General features: G+C 35.1%; 1 protein-coding gene across 1 annotated transcript in view; it reads left to right on the forward strand.

Annotated features, from left to right (window-relative positions):
* Window positions 1-19,456, forward strand: part of Kcnh7 (potassium voltage-gated channel subfamily H member 7) — a 450,110-nt gene that overhangs the window by 358,249 nt on the left and 72,405 nt on the right. Inside the window, exons 7-8 of the mRNA XM_051184574.1 lie at window positions 9,434-9,859; window positions 19,053-19,452. Coding sequence (XP_051040531.1) covers window positions 9,434-9,859; window positions 19,053-19,452 — 826 coding nt within the window. The remainder of the gene's footprint in view (window positions 1-9,433; window positions 9,860-19,052; window positions 19,453-19,456) is intronic.

Here is a 19,456-nt window from a genome sequence, read left to right on the forward strand (position 1 = left end):
CTTGTTCCCCTAGCTCCCCACTGAAATTTGTCAGATCTCCAAAAAGAACAAGTCCAGAAGGCAAGTAAGAGACTTCCAGGAGTCTGTTACTAATGAAAAAGACTTGAGTAATCCTTGTAGTTAGAATAAGGTATCTTATATCCCCTTAGCCAACTTCTAGCCTCCAGACATGGCTCAACCAAGTAACACTCATTACCCATCAGACAGAAATGGCCCTGTTGCCAAAGCTGCTCTATAATGGAATTGCTCATTTCTCATTTGAAGATTTAGCTGGAAGGAAAGGGTACCCTATATTTATGGAATACAATATGATGCTTTGATAAGCATCTCCATTGTGGAATAATAAAAATGACTAATTAATATGTCGATCTCAAACCAAATCTCAGCTCACATCTGATAGTTAGTGGTAGTTTTGCCTTGGGAGTTGTCAGACACCTTTTGTCAATGTGGGAGTCATCTATTTCTCAGGCAAGATGCCACACTTGACTTCATTGTGACCTTGAGCACACTTCCTACTAGCAATGCTATTGTTATATTTGTTGTTACCATATTTTCCTGCCCCCAACTTTACCCAGATCCTCTACCCCTACCTCCCCACATCAATTTATATTCTTTCTTACTATTAAAAATGAAGAAAAGGAAAAAGAAAATGCCATTAAAACATGGGACCTATTTAGTGTTGGTCAACTTTATTCCTGATTATGTGAGTTGATGTACTCAGTGTCACTCCACTTCACTCTCACAGTAGCTATTAATTGCAAATTGCTTCTTACCTAGGAGTGGGACTTTATGCCTACCCCTCATCCTCTGTTCTGGAACTTCCTCTGGCTTGAACTTATCCATGTGCTATGCATCCTGTTGCAGTATATGTGAACTCACATGTGCATTGGCCTTGTTGTGTCTATAAAATGCAGTTTCTTTAGAATTGTATGCTATCTCTGGCTCTCAAGATCTTTCTGTTCCTTCCTCCTTGTAGATCTCCGCAGGAAATAATTATGATACAAACATCTTACCCAGGGCTAAAACTCCAAAGTCTCTCACTCATTGTACGTTGTCTGTTGTCATGTTGTTCATCTCTGTGCTAATTACCATCTATTGCGAGAAGAAATTTCCTTGGTAAGGGTTGAGTGATGCACTATTCTTGGCTCCTGCATAGTCTCTATAATTAGGTTTTAATTTTCTTTTTACAGATTTCCCTCCTTTAGTCCTCATCTTTTCTAACAGAGAGACAGAGTTTATGTGTCTTTCCTCTCTTTCTCCTTGTCTCAGTCCTTGCCTCTGCCTCTTACATGATGATTAAAAATGTCATTGTAGTCCCAAGACGGTCACAGAAAATTATGCTCTAAGTTAGGCATGTGATAGGGGATGTGTCCATGTTGGCGTGGATGGGGGCACATGTGCATATGACATGTGTATGTGTGTGTGTGAGTCAAAATCAGGTGTGTTCTTTGATGGCTTTCCACTATTTTTTGAGACAGGTTCTCTCACTGAACGTTAGGCTCATCAGTTTGCCTAAACTGTTTAGCCAATGAACTGTAGGGATCTGCCTGTCTCTCTCCACCCCCAGGGCTAGAGTTTTGGGTGTATAGATGACTGAAAAATCTGATAAACATGTATCTCTATATCATATAAAACAATATTTTTCATATCTTTAGGAGCCAGGGTTTTTGAATTAGCAGAAAGAACACAATGCTCACAGTTCTAAACCTGATATATATAAAACCTATGTGTATCAGATTTTTACACAGCCAAACATTAATATGTACTCAAATATACACACAAATGCACACATGCGTACACTCATTCTCTCTCCACTCTCTCTCTTTCTTCAACAGGACAATCTTATGACCTTAGAAGATCATTTGAACTTAGAATGCTGAATGATTGTGCTACATCATTGTAACTTCATATTTAATGAAAATCACTTCCTTTGTGATAGATGAGAGTGATTCTATTTTATATGAAATTTTTATTTTTATTTTGCATATCTATCCTCTCCCTCCCACTCCCAATATGCACAGGAGATCTTGTCCCTTTAACCTTCTGGGAGAGACTAATATGAAACTCTTATAATCCTCCTTGTATCCTAGTTTCTCTGGCAGTTTGAATTATAGGCTGGCGATCCTTTGCTCTAGGTCTAAAATCCATATATGAGTGAGTATATACTATGTTCCCCTTTTTGTGACTGGGTTACCTCATTCAGGATGGTTTCTTCAAGTTCCAACCATTTGCCTGTGAATTTCAAGATTCCATTTCCCCCCTGCAGAGTAGTATTGTGTAAATATGCCACATCTTCTTTATCCATTCTTTAGTTGAGGTGCATATAGGTTGCTTCCAGATTCTTGTTATTACAAATAATGTTGCTACGAACATAGTTGAACACATGTCTTTGTTGCATGGATGTGGATCATTTGGATATATGCCTAAGAGGAAGATTGCCGTGTCATGTAGTACACTGATTCCCATTTTCCTGAGGAAACACCATACTGATCTCCAAACTGGCTGTACAAGTTTGCACTCCCACCAGCAGTGGAGGAGTGTTCCTCTTTCTCCACATTCTCTCCAGTATAAGTTGTCATTGGTGTTTCTAATTTTAGCCATTCTGGCAGGAGTAAGATGGTATCTCGAAGTTGTTTTGATTTGCATTTCCCTGATAGCTAAGGATGTTGAGCACTTTCTTAAGTGTCTTTCAGCCTTTTTGATTTCCTCTATTGAGAATTCTCTATTCAGTCATATACCCCATTTTTTAATAGCATTATTTTTTGTTTTGGTGACTAGTTTCTAGAGTTCTTTTTATATTTTGGAGATCAGCCCTTTATCAGATCTAGGATTGGTTAAGATCTTTTCCCAGTCTGTGAGCTGCCATTTGGTCTTGTCAACTGTGTCCTTTGCTTTACAAAAGCTTCTCAGTTTGAGGAGGTCCCGTTTATTACTTGTCGATCTCAGTGTCTGTGTTACTGGAGTTATTTTCAGGAAGTGGTCTCCTGTACTAATTTGTTCAAGGATACCTCCCACTTTCTCTTGTAAAAGGCTGGATTTATGTTGAGGTCTTTGATCTATTTGGACTTGAGTTTTGTGCATGGTGATAGACATGGGTCTATCTGCAGCCTTCTACACACCATCATCCAGCATCATTTTTTGAAGATGCTTTTCTCCTCCCATTGTATACTTTTAGCTGTTTTGTCAAAAAAAATCAGGTGATCGTAGGTGTGTGGGTTAATGTCAGGATTTTCTATTTGATTCCATTGGTCTACCTGTCTATTTTTGTGTCAGTACCAGGCTGTTTTCAGGACTATAGCTCTGTAGGAGAGCTTAAAGTCTGGGATGGTGAGATACTGTGATTTTTGTTTTGCATGTGTTTTCTTTGAATATCTGGGCAGTTGTCATTAGAGATTGCAGGCTTTGATGGTAATTACTCAGTTTAGCTCAAATCATATGCTAAAATCTTTCCTGTTACTGTATAATCTATCTGATTCACTTGGCTACTCAGTACTCTTCCCAGTGGATATAAACTCAGCCAGCCTATTAGTTAAATAGATGTCCCAAGTCAAAGGTAAATAACAGGTGAACCAGCTCCACTAATACTGCAGCATGGTAGTTAATGGCTGTTGAGCATGGCCCAATCCTTTGGAAGGCTTAATAATTCCCTAGTGCACTTTTCAAAAGAAAAACTATCTATTAATCCTGGTGCTCACAAGAAAAAATGTTCAAAGTGAATCTCCATTAAATAAATAGTGCTGTTTTGTATGACGATTTTAGCTATATATAACACTAAACCGTTGCAAGTTAAACAAATAGCAATGTGTTAACAAGAAGAAAAAACTGTAGTTGGAAAAAGAACGTTTTTCTCTGTATTAAACTGTACATATAATTGGTAGTTTGAAGAGAAATAAAACAGAAATGTCTTTCTGGATACCATAGAATCTTAGTTTTATACAATTAGTTGTTATCCCTCTCATCTTTCCTTTTTCTCTCAGAAAAAAAAAAATTCTTAAAATAGTTCAATTAATCATGTTTTGTCTTTCTAAGTTATGGTATTTCTCAAGTGTTTAGGAAATGATAGCTCTCTCTTTTATTTCTTCTTTTTTATTTAAATATGAAACTATCTTATTTTACATATCAATCCCAGTTCCCTCTCCCTCCCATCCTCACATGCCCCTCACCAACCCCATACCACAGAGCTTGGATGTAGGGTTTTTTGGGGTTGAATGATAAAAGGGAGGAGGGAAAGGGCAGACTGTCCTCTGAGGACAGGAGCATCAGAAGAGAAGAGAAGAGAAGAGGACAGGAGAGGAGAGGTAAGAAGAGAAGACAAGAGAAGAGAGATAAGGAGAGACCAAAAGACAGGCAGAGAAGCAGTGAGATAGAAAGAGAGAGAAATGGGAGATGGGCAGGGCCCTTTTAGAATGAATGTGCACAGGTGGTGCTCTTAGTAGTAGTGGCACCTAAGGGCATATCCTTTGAGAACACCAAGGACAGGCCAGTACAGATGCCTGAATACGAACAAAAAGTACCATAACAGATTTCTTCTCTTCTGTAATCTATGTTCCCTGACAAGAGGTAAGGAATATCCTTCCACTTCTTGAATTTGGACAGCTTCTGCTCTATAAAAATAAAATAAAATAAAAAACAATAATGTGACTGGACTATTCAAAGGTAAGAAGTTTTTGTTATTGATATCAGAGGAGCAAAGTATTTAAGGGGGAGAATAGAAAGGAAGGAATACAATGAAATATAGGTAGGTGAGAAAACAGAGAGGAGAGAGAACAAACATGAGAACAAACCTCCCTCAGAATATTGGGTAAATTCTGCACTGCAGTTAGCCACAGTAAGGGGTTGACCATGTGGATATCACTAAACAAACCCCAGTTGTTATTATGTAGCACAGAAATCCTGTATTCTAAGCCATGCCTTCATTAACATATGGCACACAAAACTGTAAATAATTGCTATCTAAGCTTAAACATCAAACTTTGGCTTAGTTTGTTGTAAGGAGCAGGTTACTAAAGCAATTTCAGTCCAAGTTAAAATTTCTCCATGTTGTGTACAGATACTTTGCTATTATTGGCTTGTCTAAGTCTGATGTAAATCACACTACAATTCTAAACCATGTTTATTGTGTGTTATATATATGATAATAAAAACTTTCATGTTTTATTATCTGATTCATTAAAGTAATATGATGGTAAGATATGATAATATGATGGTGTGATGGTATGATGTGATATAATACTTCTGCAGAGAGCGGTAATTTGGGCACATATTAATATCACTGTACCACATAGGTGAAAAATCTGAAATCGAAAAAAAATTAATTAGCAAAAAAATCAGATCTTCAGATTTCTGGGAATGCTCTTTTCCTTATTCCAATCTTGGATGTGCCTTAAGGGACTTATAGCATGAGTCACACTAATTTAGATGTGTTAGGATCGGAGCTATGGATAAAGACATTTTTGTCCACTTCTCATTTTTTATTTTTGGGAGGTATTTATATCATGTACCCTACTACTTCTCTGATAGCTGATCCCTCAAACATCCTCTTGATATCTGTTTCTCAGGGTACCAAAGACCACAGTGAGCTCTGATCTCTGATTGTGACCTTCTTTTTACCAGCACTGTATTACCAGATATATTTTTCTCAAGCTAAATGTGACTATGTTCCCTGACTAGCAATACTTAACAATCTTCAAACTCATCACCATGGGATAATGAATTCTTTTTGAAAATCTTATTTCTCTCTTCTGAATCATGAAAATGATGACCTTCCATTACAGAATTACCTGACTTCAACCCCAACTCATTTGGATTTATATCAAGAACTCATGATATTAAAATATGCCACCTAACAGAAAATTCTTTTGCTAATAAAGTTCATGATGATTGAGTGATCATATTATTCGTGCATAGCCAAGCAAAGCCTAAAAAAGCTATAACATAACATTTGATCTCATACCATCAAAATATACTCCACTAAATATAACAAAAGGCATGGTTTTATGCTGAGGTATATTATATGGCAATATAATAAACTACTATTCTAAACCCTGTTCCAGAGATAATTTGATTATATAATCACTAGATGGAGGATTCAATAATGCTCTAAAGCTAAAGTTAACTTTAAGTAAACAAAACCTTGTAGAGTTACAAAATAATGCCATTTAAATTGGCTTTCAAAGGCCAACAAGAGTAGTGTTTGCCTTTTGGATTACATTAGATTATCCTGAAACAGCAATTAAATCTTTGAAGGTTGTAACAGTATTTTAACTTTTTGAAAATAGCATGAAGTTTTGAAAAGAAAAAAACATGATTTTATGTATTACCTTGGCCCTTGTCAAGTAGGCAATGTTCAATTCTTTTGGTATACAGAATTGTTATATATTGAATTAATTATGATAGATTTAGTTCATAGATGTTAAGTATTTTATAACTCCTTTGTTCCTATTTTTGTCATTTTATTAGGTTCCTATGGCTGCAGAAAATAAAGTATTAAAAAGTGCTTTAAAACAATGGAATTTTATTCCCTCATAACTTTGGACCCTATATGCTCCAAATCTAAGTATTAACACAATGTTTCTTTGTGAAGAGTCCAAGTAGAAAGCCACATCTATCCTTTTTGGAACCCTGCTGTAATAAGACACACTTGGCCATTGTTGACTTGCAGGTGCCTCCCTCCACTAGCTTGTGGGATTCTCTTCATGAGTCTCTGTGTTTTTGTGACTGAATATCTTCTTTTATAAAAATATCAGTTATTGCAACACTCTCCTCATTTTAACTTGATTCTATCTGAAAGGCTATATTTTAAAAAAGATCACATTTACAGATGTTGTGGGTTAGGACATAAACATGCAATGTGCTTTAGTTTCAGTCTCCTCATGCCCCTACATCGTGCACTTGTGACTTGTATTCAAAGTCTCAACATGGCTGCCATCTTTTCCTGACCATTCTTCAAAGATCCCCTATCCCACTTCAGCACCATCCCCACCCTCAGACATCAAGTAAAGTGGAGCTCAAAAAGTCTACCATTCTCCCCCAATATCATGACATCAGAAACACCTAAACATCAAATGTCATGTGGAAGGGACAGAGTTGCAGCCACAGTTGTACTCTACAGGAGAAGTTTCAAGGTGCTGTGTGCATACTAATTCATACTTTTGATAGAACAAACATTGCTGCCCCATGTTGGGGGTTGTGTTTGAAACATGCCACATAAGCAGTTTTGTTTTGTTTGTTTTGGGGGTTTTTTGTTTGTTTGTTTTGTTGTTTAACGCTTGCAGTTTTCTTTCATCTTTGGTGAGGAACATTGTAAGTTTGGGGTTCAGAAAGATCTACTTAGCTCAAAAGTTTCAGCCTTACTTCAGTAGCCCATAAACACATGGGGCCGTTGGTGTGGAGAGGAGCTGGGAAAAAAAAGGAGCACATCCATATTTTATTTTTTAGACCTTGACAGCCAAAATAAGGTTTTCAATTTCATATTGTACAACATAGGGAGACCGTGTTTTCTGAGAAAGGCACATTGAGTTACATGACAGCTTAAAAGATGATCTATACTTTCCATCCAAGATGTCACACACTTGCTTTCCAGGTTGAATAATATGACAGTAGCTTTCTGTCTAATTTGCTCTTTCCAAGTAATAAATAAAAAGAAAATAAGCCAAGCATTTTGCTTGCTCAGATTTGGAAAGTGGTGTACTTACATATTTACATATCTTACATATTTACATGTCTAAGGATTTTTAATATTTTATAAACTATTAGGTCACTTTTCTCTGTTTTAAAGTCTCTATATTGCCCTTATATTAGCTTGTCATTTTCCACCATAGCTTGAGATAACTTTCCATTTCCTCCATGTATTTCTTAATTCAGTTTTATTGTGTTTTGGATAAATAATTGGATTATACTTTTGTTTTCCATAGCTATTTAAATTAGTTTACCTATTATATAACTGCTTTTGCCTATTTTAGCTAAATTCCCATGTTATGCTTAGTTGTTATGTCATATTGCATTTTTATGATAACCTTCAAGTCTATTTTGATTGAGGAATAATAACTTGTGTGAGGAAACAAGGCATGAGATATGACAATAAAAATAAAATTGAATATTGAAACAAGCCCAAGAAGGTTCATTAGTATACTTAAATTCAATATGTATAGAATTTCCATAATTATTTTTAAAAATATCAACACAACAGGGATCTGTGATCCACATCATAAAGCCAATATAATACTTACTATTTAGAAGAAACTAGTTTATATACTTAGTAAATTACTTTATATACTGAACCATTGTGTACATGTGTGATATGAAGAGTGCCATATTGTTCCTCACAGACCCCTTAAAAAGGATCAATATATGGCACATTCTATAGGTAAAAACGCTTTTGTTTTGATTTTTTTAATTTGTAGCAATCATAAACTTATCAATTTACTTGAGACATGACTCAAGTTTAGCACTGAAATTCTCAGATAAACTAAAACTATAAGCTAAATTAAATTACTTTAGTTTACCCAATGCTTTATTAAGAGAATATATCTTAGTGTTTGCATGCCCCTGAGTAAATAAGAATCTTTTGACAGAACTCTAAAGCATTCCCTGCTTCCATATAATTATCTAAAAATCAGAAAAAAAATGGATGAAGCTATTATTTGTCCCAGAATATGAATACTTTTTCAAAAGGTTCTTTTGAGAATATTTCAGTCTTACTTGCTTTTGCTCATATCATAAACATTACTATGAGGAAATCATATTAAACTAAAGATCTAAAGAGGTTTAGCAAGATTTAATTTACCAAAATTTAACTATTAATTAGTATGAATAAATCAAATCCAACTTTAGATCCATGTATATTTCTTTTATTCTGTTTTTCTTTTTTCTTTTGTTTTGTTTTTGTTTGTTTGTTTGTTTGTTTGTTTGTTTTTTGAGACAGGGATTCTCTGTGTAGCTTTGGAGCCTATCCTGGCACACACTCTGTAGACCAGGCTGGACTTGAACTCACAAAGATCCACCTGTATCTGCCTCCCGAGTGCTGGGATTAAAGGTGTGCACCACCACCGCCTGGCACTTCTTTTATTCTTTACAGCCACTTTTTCCAACATTTGAAAATTGAACTATTAATTAAATTAACTGATTTTATGTATTTCTAAAAATATTCATGTAAAAAATATTAATGATTCCTCAATGTCTCAGGAATAAGATGCATTAAATTGTAGTGAAAAATCTTATTTATCAAGAAATATTGAGATTTTCTTAAACTGACAATATCACCAAATAAGCATTATACATTCATTTATTCATTCATTGTTTTTCATTAATACTTCAAAATAACATGACTTCTTCCAGAAACATCATATTGTATAATTGTCTTACTATTTTTGTAGGTCTGACAGAATTTATAATGACATTTTTATGCATATCTGATTTTCTTTTTTATACTCAGGTTCTTTCTTTGGGAGCAGATGTCTTGCCAGAATACAAGCTGCAGACTCCGCGCATCAACAAATTTACAATATTGCACTACAGCCCTTTCAAAGCAGTCTGGGATTGGCTTATTTTACTACTGGTCATTTATACTGCTATATTCACCCCCTACTCTGCAGCCTTTCTTCTCAATGACAGAGAAGAACAGAAAAGGCGAGAATGTGGCTATTCTTGTAGCCCTTTGAATGTGGTAGACTTGATCGTGGATATTATGTTTATTATAGACATTCTAATAAACTTCAGAACAACCTATGTAAATCAGAATGAAGAAGTGGTAAGTGATCCTGCCAAAATAGCAATACACTACTTCAAAGGCTGGTTCCTGATTGACATGGTTGCAGCTATCCCTTTTGACTTGCTGATTTTTGGATCAGGTTCTGATGAGGTAAGTGCTGCTTAAGAATTTTATGTTCTGGAAGACTGCAATTGTAAATCTACACTAACTAAAAGAAACAATAGTTGCTTCAAAAGTTACCACATCTCACAGATTAAATTCATTTTCCCCTGGAAATGTTGTAAATGAAATGAAGACATTTTCTGTTGGAAATAATTGAAATTCCTCCTATATTTGCTAAGAGATGCAAAGATACTATCCATGCTGTAGCTAAGGACTTAAATTTTGAAACACAGGCACAAAGCATCCAGCATACCCCTAGTGAGTAAAATCCCTACAGATTAAGTTCTTGAGTGCAAAGCTATCAAACATTGAAGATGTCTCCCTTTAGAATCACTTATTGGGATGTGAACCAAAGGCAGACTTGTTCTTTGTTCAAGCTATGAAAAAGAAAGCACCTTATGAAATGTCTTTATCAAAACTCTTTCACTTCTATTTCTCATTTCAGAAAATATTTAATGCATATAGCTAATATCTCATAAAGTTGGGAACGTTAAGGAAATATGACAAGTTTGTGTACGTTAAGTACATTTTCTGAATAGAAGGTCTATAAAAATAATTAGATCTTCAAAGGAATATTTGGGACAGATTCAGTTAGTGTTTCCTTTATTTGATTATCAGTAATTGTTATAGTATATGAATATTTATATAATGAAAAGATTTACAGAAGATACCTATCTTAGTTGCCTTTCTGTGGCTCTGATAAAATACATGGACAAAAGACAAATTAGAGGATAATTGGTTTATTTTCACTCCCAAGGCCATGTTCTAGTCTATCAGTATAGGAAAGTCAAGGCATCAGGAACTTGAAGCAGCTAGTCAAAGCCATAGCCAAGAGCAGAGGGAGAATGAGTGCATGCATCCTTATTGCATAACTGCATAACTGCTTTCTCTACACTAGTATAGTTTCAGACCCAAACCGAGAAATGTTGTCCCACACATTACGCTGGAGCTTCCCATATCTATGAATACATTCAAAACAATTCCCCTACAGACACACCATAAACCATTTAGATAATCCCTCATTGAAACTTTCTAGATTTTGTCAAGTTAACAATTTAACAATTAAAACTAACCATCATGATACATAGAAAAGTAACTACAAGAAAGTTGACTGAAAAAAGATAACTCAATATGCTGAAATTAAAAAAAAATTCAATATCCCTTTCTGCATAAGAATTCCTCATCATCTTTTATTGGTTTGTTAATTTGTACATTTCAAGAGAAAAAGAGATCTCAACAGACATTTGCTTCTTAGCCACTGAAGGCTTCTGGACAAAAGAATCTTTGTCTTCCAGAGGGAAGCATCAGTGTGTGTAGATTTAAGTCTCTGTCTCTACTGAAAGGCTCATCAAATTCTAGGTTAAGAGAACTCAGGACAATGAAATATGACAAAGTCATAGCACCCTTTCATCGTCTGTAAAAGAATGCTAATAATATTATCTTCCTTGGTAATTTGATATTTTATTTGGTACTAGAATGAAATAACACATATGAAATGAAAAAAAAATAGCTGTTAAAGATCTTCTCACAGTGATTCCTAATTTAAGTTGTAACTAAAAGACAATATAAAACATAGCATTGATATTCATCTTTAAATCTCTAATAATGGGGGATATATGCAGTTATATTACACAAACTTTTCCTGATGAACTTTAGAATAAAACTTCACTATTTCAAGGGTGGAAATAATGTGCATGTGTGTGTATGTGTGTGTGTGTGTGTGTGAGAGAGAGAGAGAGAGTGAGTGTCTGTGTGTGTGTGTACATTAATCAAACTTTGGAAAGCAAATGAATAGGCAAATGGAATATTAGGAAAAGTTAATGTACTTATTAACATATTTAGAAATTATAATTAGAGCCATCAAGGTAAAATTAAATGCTATATTATTTTAATTTTAGTTACTACACATTTTGAAAAACAAAATTCCTTTCAAATAATCACTACTGCAATAGGACTCTGTTCAATAAACTAAAGCAAGAGAAAGTTTAAGCGATTCACATCACTATATGATAAAATAGTCTAGGGAAAAAGGTTGCATAAGAAAAGTGAAGAACTTGATGCTTACAGACTGGAAAGTGCCTGGAAATATTAATGGATATGCAAATATTGGTTTTACATATGTAAATTAACATCAGGACACTGAAAACTTATTTAGGAAATGCAAGGTTTTGTTGTTGGAAACTCTTCTAGGTATCATTATGCCTACAGACCTCATTCTATTAAGAAGTAACATTAAAATCTAATACTGTGTTTACTGTGAACATTTAGAAGTAGAGTTAACTACAAAAAGTATTTCATCTAATACCATACCTGGCCTGGGAAGTTTAATTATTATTCCTGTTTTGTACCATAGGTCATTAACTGGCCTCCTAGGTTCTATGTTCTACATTATTCCTATTCGGTAGCAATATAATATAACTCATGTATCAGAAAATGTTTGCTGAGTAGCCTTCAAAGCATCAGGCATTGTTCTAGACTCAGAAGTCAACCAGATAGAAAGTTTCTGCTCTACATTCTCTTAGATGAGCAAATACTAAAATGACACAAAGGTGAAAAGAATAATATGTGGTTGGCTAATATAGACTGAGAGACTAGGAAAGACTATGGACTAAGGAAAGTATATGTGAGCTTTGACTTGCAAGAAATTTTCAGTCACATAAGACTACAAAATTCTTCAACCAACGGAAAGAGTTGTAGCATATCTTCAGTTAGATGAACTGAAAAATACCAGTTACAGCAAGGCTGAATCAAAGTCAAAGATGAGGTGCTAAGATATGAGAACTAAATCACAAAGAATCATGAGATCTGTTTTTTATGGCTTTAATAAGACTCTTGAATGGAAGTGACTTTGATTGACATTTTAAAAGATTGTATAGACTGTTCTCTGTGCACTGGACAGTCAAGAGCAAGGGATCCAAATTAAAGTCCAGACTGTGATGTATGATGGATGAGAAAACAGCATAGACACATGACACAAGAGATGTAGAAAATAGATAAATGTATTGTATCTCTAAAATATCATCTATCATATATTGTTGGTTAATTAAATATCCATGAAAAAAGGAAAAATCAAAACTGATTCAAAACATTTTTTATAGTTCACTCATTGAAAAATTCAGGTGGGAGTAGGGATGAGAGGAAAGCTACTTTTATAATTGACTTTCATGATGGTAATATCTTTATCCAAATGGTAAAATCGTGGAGGAAAAAGGCTGTATTGTGCAGGAGAAAAAATTTTCTTGTGTCTTGTTTTTGCCATAGTAAGTATGAGATGTTTATTAGTCATACAAGTACAGATGACTGGAAGGCAAATGAGGTACCCTATGAACAACTAGAAACACACACTTGGCCATATAAAAGAGAAGACAGTCTTTAAATTAAAAATTAGATATAATCATGGTAATAGGTGGTTTGAACCAATCATTTCCTGTCAGAAATGCACATAAATTTTGATGTGTATCTTTTAAAAGGGTCTAGAGACCAGGAATGGCCCTATATGCCCATAAACTAAGCTTATGGAGAAGGCCATCTTGGGCTACAAAACAAAATCTTACCTCAACCTCAATATATAAATGCATGCATGCATGCATGAATATATATATATATATATATATATATATATATATATATATTGTATATATGCCTGAAGACTCACATTTGTTAGGAAGGAAAGCTTTAAAAGTTACCTTTGCTGTTTTAAGTTTCAGGGATAATTGTGATGTGTAAACATTTAAAGTGTGTTGGCCACATTAGAAATGCAAACATCTAGGCTTCCACGCACTCATGAGTGAACATTTCTAGAAACTACATGCAAATTAATGAAAGCATAATTTTCTTTTTTTTTACAATAAAATGTTTATTTTTTTATTTAATTTTATATAACAAAGTCCAATTAAATGAAAACAAACATTTATACACAATATTTGGGAATTTGGGCGTCGATCCCAGTTCCCTCTCCCTCCCTCCCTCCCCTTCAGCCCTCCCTCCCCCATTCCCTCCCTTTTACCCTCTCTGCCCTCTCACATGCACTCTAAACACCCTCCGCTCCATTCCCCCCACCGCAATTCCATATGTAGGGGAATGCCATCCAGTTGGGGTCATGTAGATCTGACAGGTCCTGTGAAGTAGGGACTAGGGCTTCTCTCCTGTCTCTAGATTAAGGCAGTTATCCCTCCATGGCGGATATGTTTGCAAAGTCATTTTGTGCACCAGGGATACATCCTGGCTCCACTGTCTGAGGTCTCTCAGACTGCTCAGACCTTCTGGCTGAGACCCATATTCAGGAGGGCCTGAGGCAGTCCCCTGCTGGCTTCCCAGCTATCAGTCTAGTGGCCCTTAGCTCTTCCTTGTTCAGGTAAGCTGTCTCTATGTGCTCCTGCCGCATGGTCTTGTCCTCTCCATCTGCTTCTGGGTTCTAGTTCGACTCAGTGTTTATGTATGGGTGTTTGCTCCTATTTTCAACAGGCTTAGTTGAAAGCTCCATGGAGAAGTTAGTTGTTGATCTCACTCTCCGGGAAGGGCATTTATGATAGCCTTTCCACGGAAGCTGAGATTGTTAGTTGGGAGCAGTCTTGTAGTTCTCTTGACCTTTCTTTGTGTTCAACTTTATCTTCAAACCAATATTGGCTCCCTCTTTTATGTTCTCTCTCTCTCTGTCTCTGTCTCTCTCTCTCTTTCCTATCTTCCATTCCTAACCAGGCTCAATCCTCCTGGTCGCACATGCCTTCTTCTCCTCCCCCTCATTTTCTCCTACTTCTCTCTCCATTCGCTGCACCCCCCCCCACTTCACCTGAGCTCTGGGGGGACTTGTCCCTTCCCAGTTCTGTGACGGACTTTATATGAATCTCTTAGAATACACCTTGTATCCTAGTTCCTCTGGTGATGTGAAATATAGGCTGGTGATCATTTGATCTAGTTCTAAAATCCATATATGAGTGAGTACATACTGTGTTCCTCTTTTTGTGACTGGGTTATCTCATTCAGGATGGTTTCTTCAAGTGCCATCCACTTGCCTGCGAATTTCAAGATACCATTATTTTTTTCTGCAGAGTAGTATTCCATTGTGTAGATGTGCCACACCTTCATTAACCATTCTTCAATTGAGGGGCATCTAGGTTGCTTCCAGGTTCTTGACTAAAAGCTAGGAAAAAGTTTTGATGAACTATTTGAATGATTTCTTTCTTATATGCTAGCATTATCAGCTAGGTTAGAGAAAATATTTTTTCTCAATGTCAATTAAACATTAATATCTTCCTTTACCTGAATGTTAAACTAGTTTATTTATAGTCAGTACAAAAATCTAATTTTGTAACAATACAATTTTATCTATAACATATTATATCTATATCTACAACATATTGACAATAGAAGGATAACCTACAATATGGTTTTACTAAAGAAGACACCATTACCCATATTTGCCAAACTAACATTAATTTTTACTATAATTAAATGTGATATAAATAACTAGAGGATCTCCCACTGTTGCAAACCTTTTGTAGAAAATGAATGCTGGGCATTATTGGGCTTACTTATATTGTTACTAACATACTGATATTAATATCACCTAGAAAAAGAAAAAATTCTATGGTTCCTAACTTGAGCTTCATCAAGCATGACACTGCCACAATGATTTGCTTCAATGTCATTAATGCTAAGGAACAATGTCATTTCCTTGGTCCCTATAAGGTCAGATTTGATTATCTACTTCAGATTTCTCCATATTTGGATTCTCCATGGCAAATTCAAGTCTTTAACATTTAGGAAATAAAGGACTCTAGTTAGTTACACAAATCATTATCTCCTTCCTTCCTGAAAATTAAAATTCTAGTTTTCAGTTATCTGCTTTGTTGACCTCTGATTCATACTTTATTGGATTGTAAATGCAGGCAAGAAAAGCTTTGAAACCAAAATAACTAGGGGCTCTTTGCAGAAAATTTCCAATAGGGAAGTGGAATGCTCACAAAATGTTTCACTCATTACCCTGACAGATGAACTGTGAAGCAAACATAAAGAAAACATTAGTAGCCTTCTGTAGAAATTCTGTTTATCTTGTGAGCTGTTCTCCTTGCATTTGATCTTTATGATAGATGTCATGAATTGACTAGATATTATCATGCAAATGAGATGTTCATATTCCACTTGAAATAAAAGAGTACAGCTTGAAAATATGCATATATCATGTCAAAAGTAACGTAACTCTTTCTCTTTAGATAGTCATTGGCTTATATTTTATGGAAATTTTCCTTGGCCTCCTATCCTTGCAACTTTGATCATGCCTCTCAATTCTGTGGCATGACAGGTGGCATAAATACAAAATGTCCAATTGAAAGTAATATTTTCTTCAAGTTAATCATTTATGTGCCATATATACATAGTTGGCTAAAAATGATAGAGATTATTTAAAAGGCAACTTTTTCTCGATTAAAACTCAATTTTCACTTAAAAGGGTTTAACATTCATACTTCTATATGGGATATTCTATTTGTTTGTTAAACCTTATCATTAGATGGCCAGTTTCTATATTACTGCAATGAAATAGAAAGGGATTTAATATTACAGTAGGATAAAATATTAACTATGAAACATAGAGACTCTATTGATCATTAAGGTAGTTGTGCCTGAGTAAATGTTACAGAGTTGTGAATAACTATAGAAGTCATTTTCACTCAACCTCTCCTCAGGATGAAAGTGAGAATTACAACTGCTTCATCATCTCTCCTCTTCCTCCTCCTCCCAGGCTGCTTCTTTTCCTGTCATTCCCCCTCTACTTCCTGTCCTGCTCCTCCTTGTTCTGTACTTCCTTCTGATCCTCCTTTCTCTTATTATTTCTGTAGTCATCATGCATAAAAATTGTGAATGAGGCTAAAGCTTCTTAAACTTATTTTTCTTCAGACTATATGTCATTCATGTGTGATCACATCAGTTATACTTATTTATATATATGAATTTTATTTCCATTATTAACTAAGTATAGGAGAAATTTTAGGGTGTTTCAGGTAGAAATGCACAGCATAGTTTTATTATGTTCCTTTTAATCTACTGCTTTACAATCAATCCATTATGAAAACTGTCCATGTATTGTAAAGAATTTACTTAATTTACCTACCACCTGGTCTTTGCCTTATATTTATATTATTTTGAAGGGTTTTATTCTAAAGCCAAATAAGAATTTTAGTATTTGCACAACAATCCTTAAACAGCTCTGGTTTTGAAACATAATAGGTAGTTGTATTAGGAAAAGAAATAAACTCAAGGGTCTGAACTGTGTACACAAGTGATGGTACTTAACATATATGACTCCTGCTGTAAGAGTATGGTAACCATGGTAACCATGTACCTGGATGGGGTTCTTGTCTTTCCAAGAACAATCCATTTTCTGAGGGCACTGCATCATCCATGTTGCAAGGCTTCCATTTGAGATTCCAAAACTCTGTGTGGTATGTTTGGAAAGTAAATAAGTCCCATCAACACATTTTATAACATAAAGTTCCTACTAGTAGAAACAGAAATTTAAGGAGATATTTAAATGGAAATATAAAGAGCTACCATTTATTACATATTACCTACAACTTTATAGACATCATATTTCCAATTATAAATAGAATAACTGAAGCTTGAGTATAAAAGAATAACCTGTCCAAGATGGTATACTAGTATGCAAGTAGTACTTATTCATAAGTCTATCTGTTTGAAATTCCTTGCACATAACTGCCAAAGTAAAGTGTCTATGATACAAATAGGGACCTTTACTTAACTTCCAGTGAACCCTGTAATGCTGTCTTAAATTATAGAATTTGCTGAAGAGGTATATGTCTTTAAAGCTGAAAAAATGGGGAACCTGTTTTCTGTGTTGTATTGTGAAATATATTAATTTACTATTGGTACAATGAAGATGTACAAAATTATAATCCTGTTATAATAAGTCTATCCAAACTAAGCAAACTCCTCCCACTTTTTGAGGGTTCCAATCTTACAGAAATGAATTCAAGGGAGACTAAAGGATTTTTCTTTGCTTGACTGCCAGAGTATAGCAAACAGAAGCTCAACTATAGTGTTTCCATTAAAAGTTTCCCTGTATACTTAGTAATATTTGTTTTGCTAAATCAATATTCATGGCTACTCCATGTGCTATTTCTTCAATTAAAACATTAGCATTCTTAACACATTTGGATGTACTTTGTAAAATAAACACCACAATGAAGAGATAAAATGACTCAATAATTGATTGGTAAACACCATGTAACTATGGAATAATTATATGTTCTGTGAATTATATAGTACTTATAGTTGACATTATTTAGGAAACATAAGAAATGAACTTGTAATTTGTACTTATCAGATTTCGATTCCTAACAGCCAGTTAAATATCCTACTATTATGTAAAATATCCTATCATTAAATACCTGCTCAGTAACAATCATGCAATTAGTTAACACGCATCATACTCCAAAAGACAGTTGTGTCATGAAGATGCTAAGAAACAATTTATGAATTTGATGAATCCAAAAAAAAAGAAAAAGATATTTAATTATAGATTGTAATTCATACATGCAGGTATCCACTAAGGGCTGCCATGATTACAAAAGGCACTTGGCTGGTTCCTTCCCATTGCTCAGGTGTTTTTTCACTACAGCATAGGCTGGTCAGACAGGTACTTTGTGGTCTTCCTTTCTTGTGATCTCTACCACAAACTATGTCACCAAATACCCATGCAGTTGCTAATGCCAAGATCTTACTTCTTATTCTTTCTGCCAGGGAAATAGCCAACCTTGTGTCTCTTCATTAGAGGAGATCCTATGTCTATAAATAATTGTCTTTATTAAAGAGGACTTCCTTTGAGCACTGTAATTGTGGTGTGTGGCACTTGGTAGACACACAATCAATTCCTAGGACATTGGTTGAGGAAGGAACACATTAGAAGTACATACCATGTGAAAGTCCCTTTTGGAGACCTTGGGAAGGCTGATTCTCTTTCCATGGATCTTGTATGCCAAGACACTGGGTTAATAAGCCACATGTTTTTCAAAGTGGAATTTTAACTGTTTGGATGAAGAACTAATCTTCATACTTGATTCAAGCCTGTGTCTGTTTTCCCATTTTCTGTTAAAAATTCTACCTTATAAGTACATACCTTGAATTGCTTACAACAGTTTCTGACCATAGACATTTATTTCCACAGACAACAACATTAATTGGTCTTTTGAAGACTGCACGCCTCCTTCGTCTTGTGCGCGTAGCCAGGAAACTGGACCGATACTCAGAATACGGCGCTGCTGTTCTAATGCTCTTAATGTGCATATTTGCACTGATTGCCCACTGGCTGGCTTGCATTTGGTATGCGATTGGGAATGTAGAGAGGCCATATCTGACTGACAAAATTGGATGGTTGGATTCCTTAGGACAACAAATTGGGAAACGTTACAATGACAGTGACTCAAGTTCTGGACCGTCCATTAAAGACAAATACGTCACGGCACTTTATTTTACCTTCAGCAGTTTAACCAGTGTAGGATTTGGAAATGTGTCTCCTAACACCAATTCGGAGAAAATCTTTTCCATTTGTGTCATGTTGATTGGCTGTAA

This window comes from Phodopus roborovskii, unplaced genomic scaffold (genome assembly GCF_943737965.1).
Source record: "Phodopus roborovskii unplaced genomic scaffold, PHOROB, whole genome shotgun sequence".
NCBI classification, from domain to species: Eukaryota; Metazoa; Chordata; class Mammalia; order Rodentia; family Cricetidae; genus Phodopus; species Phodopus roborovskii.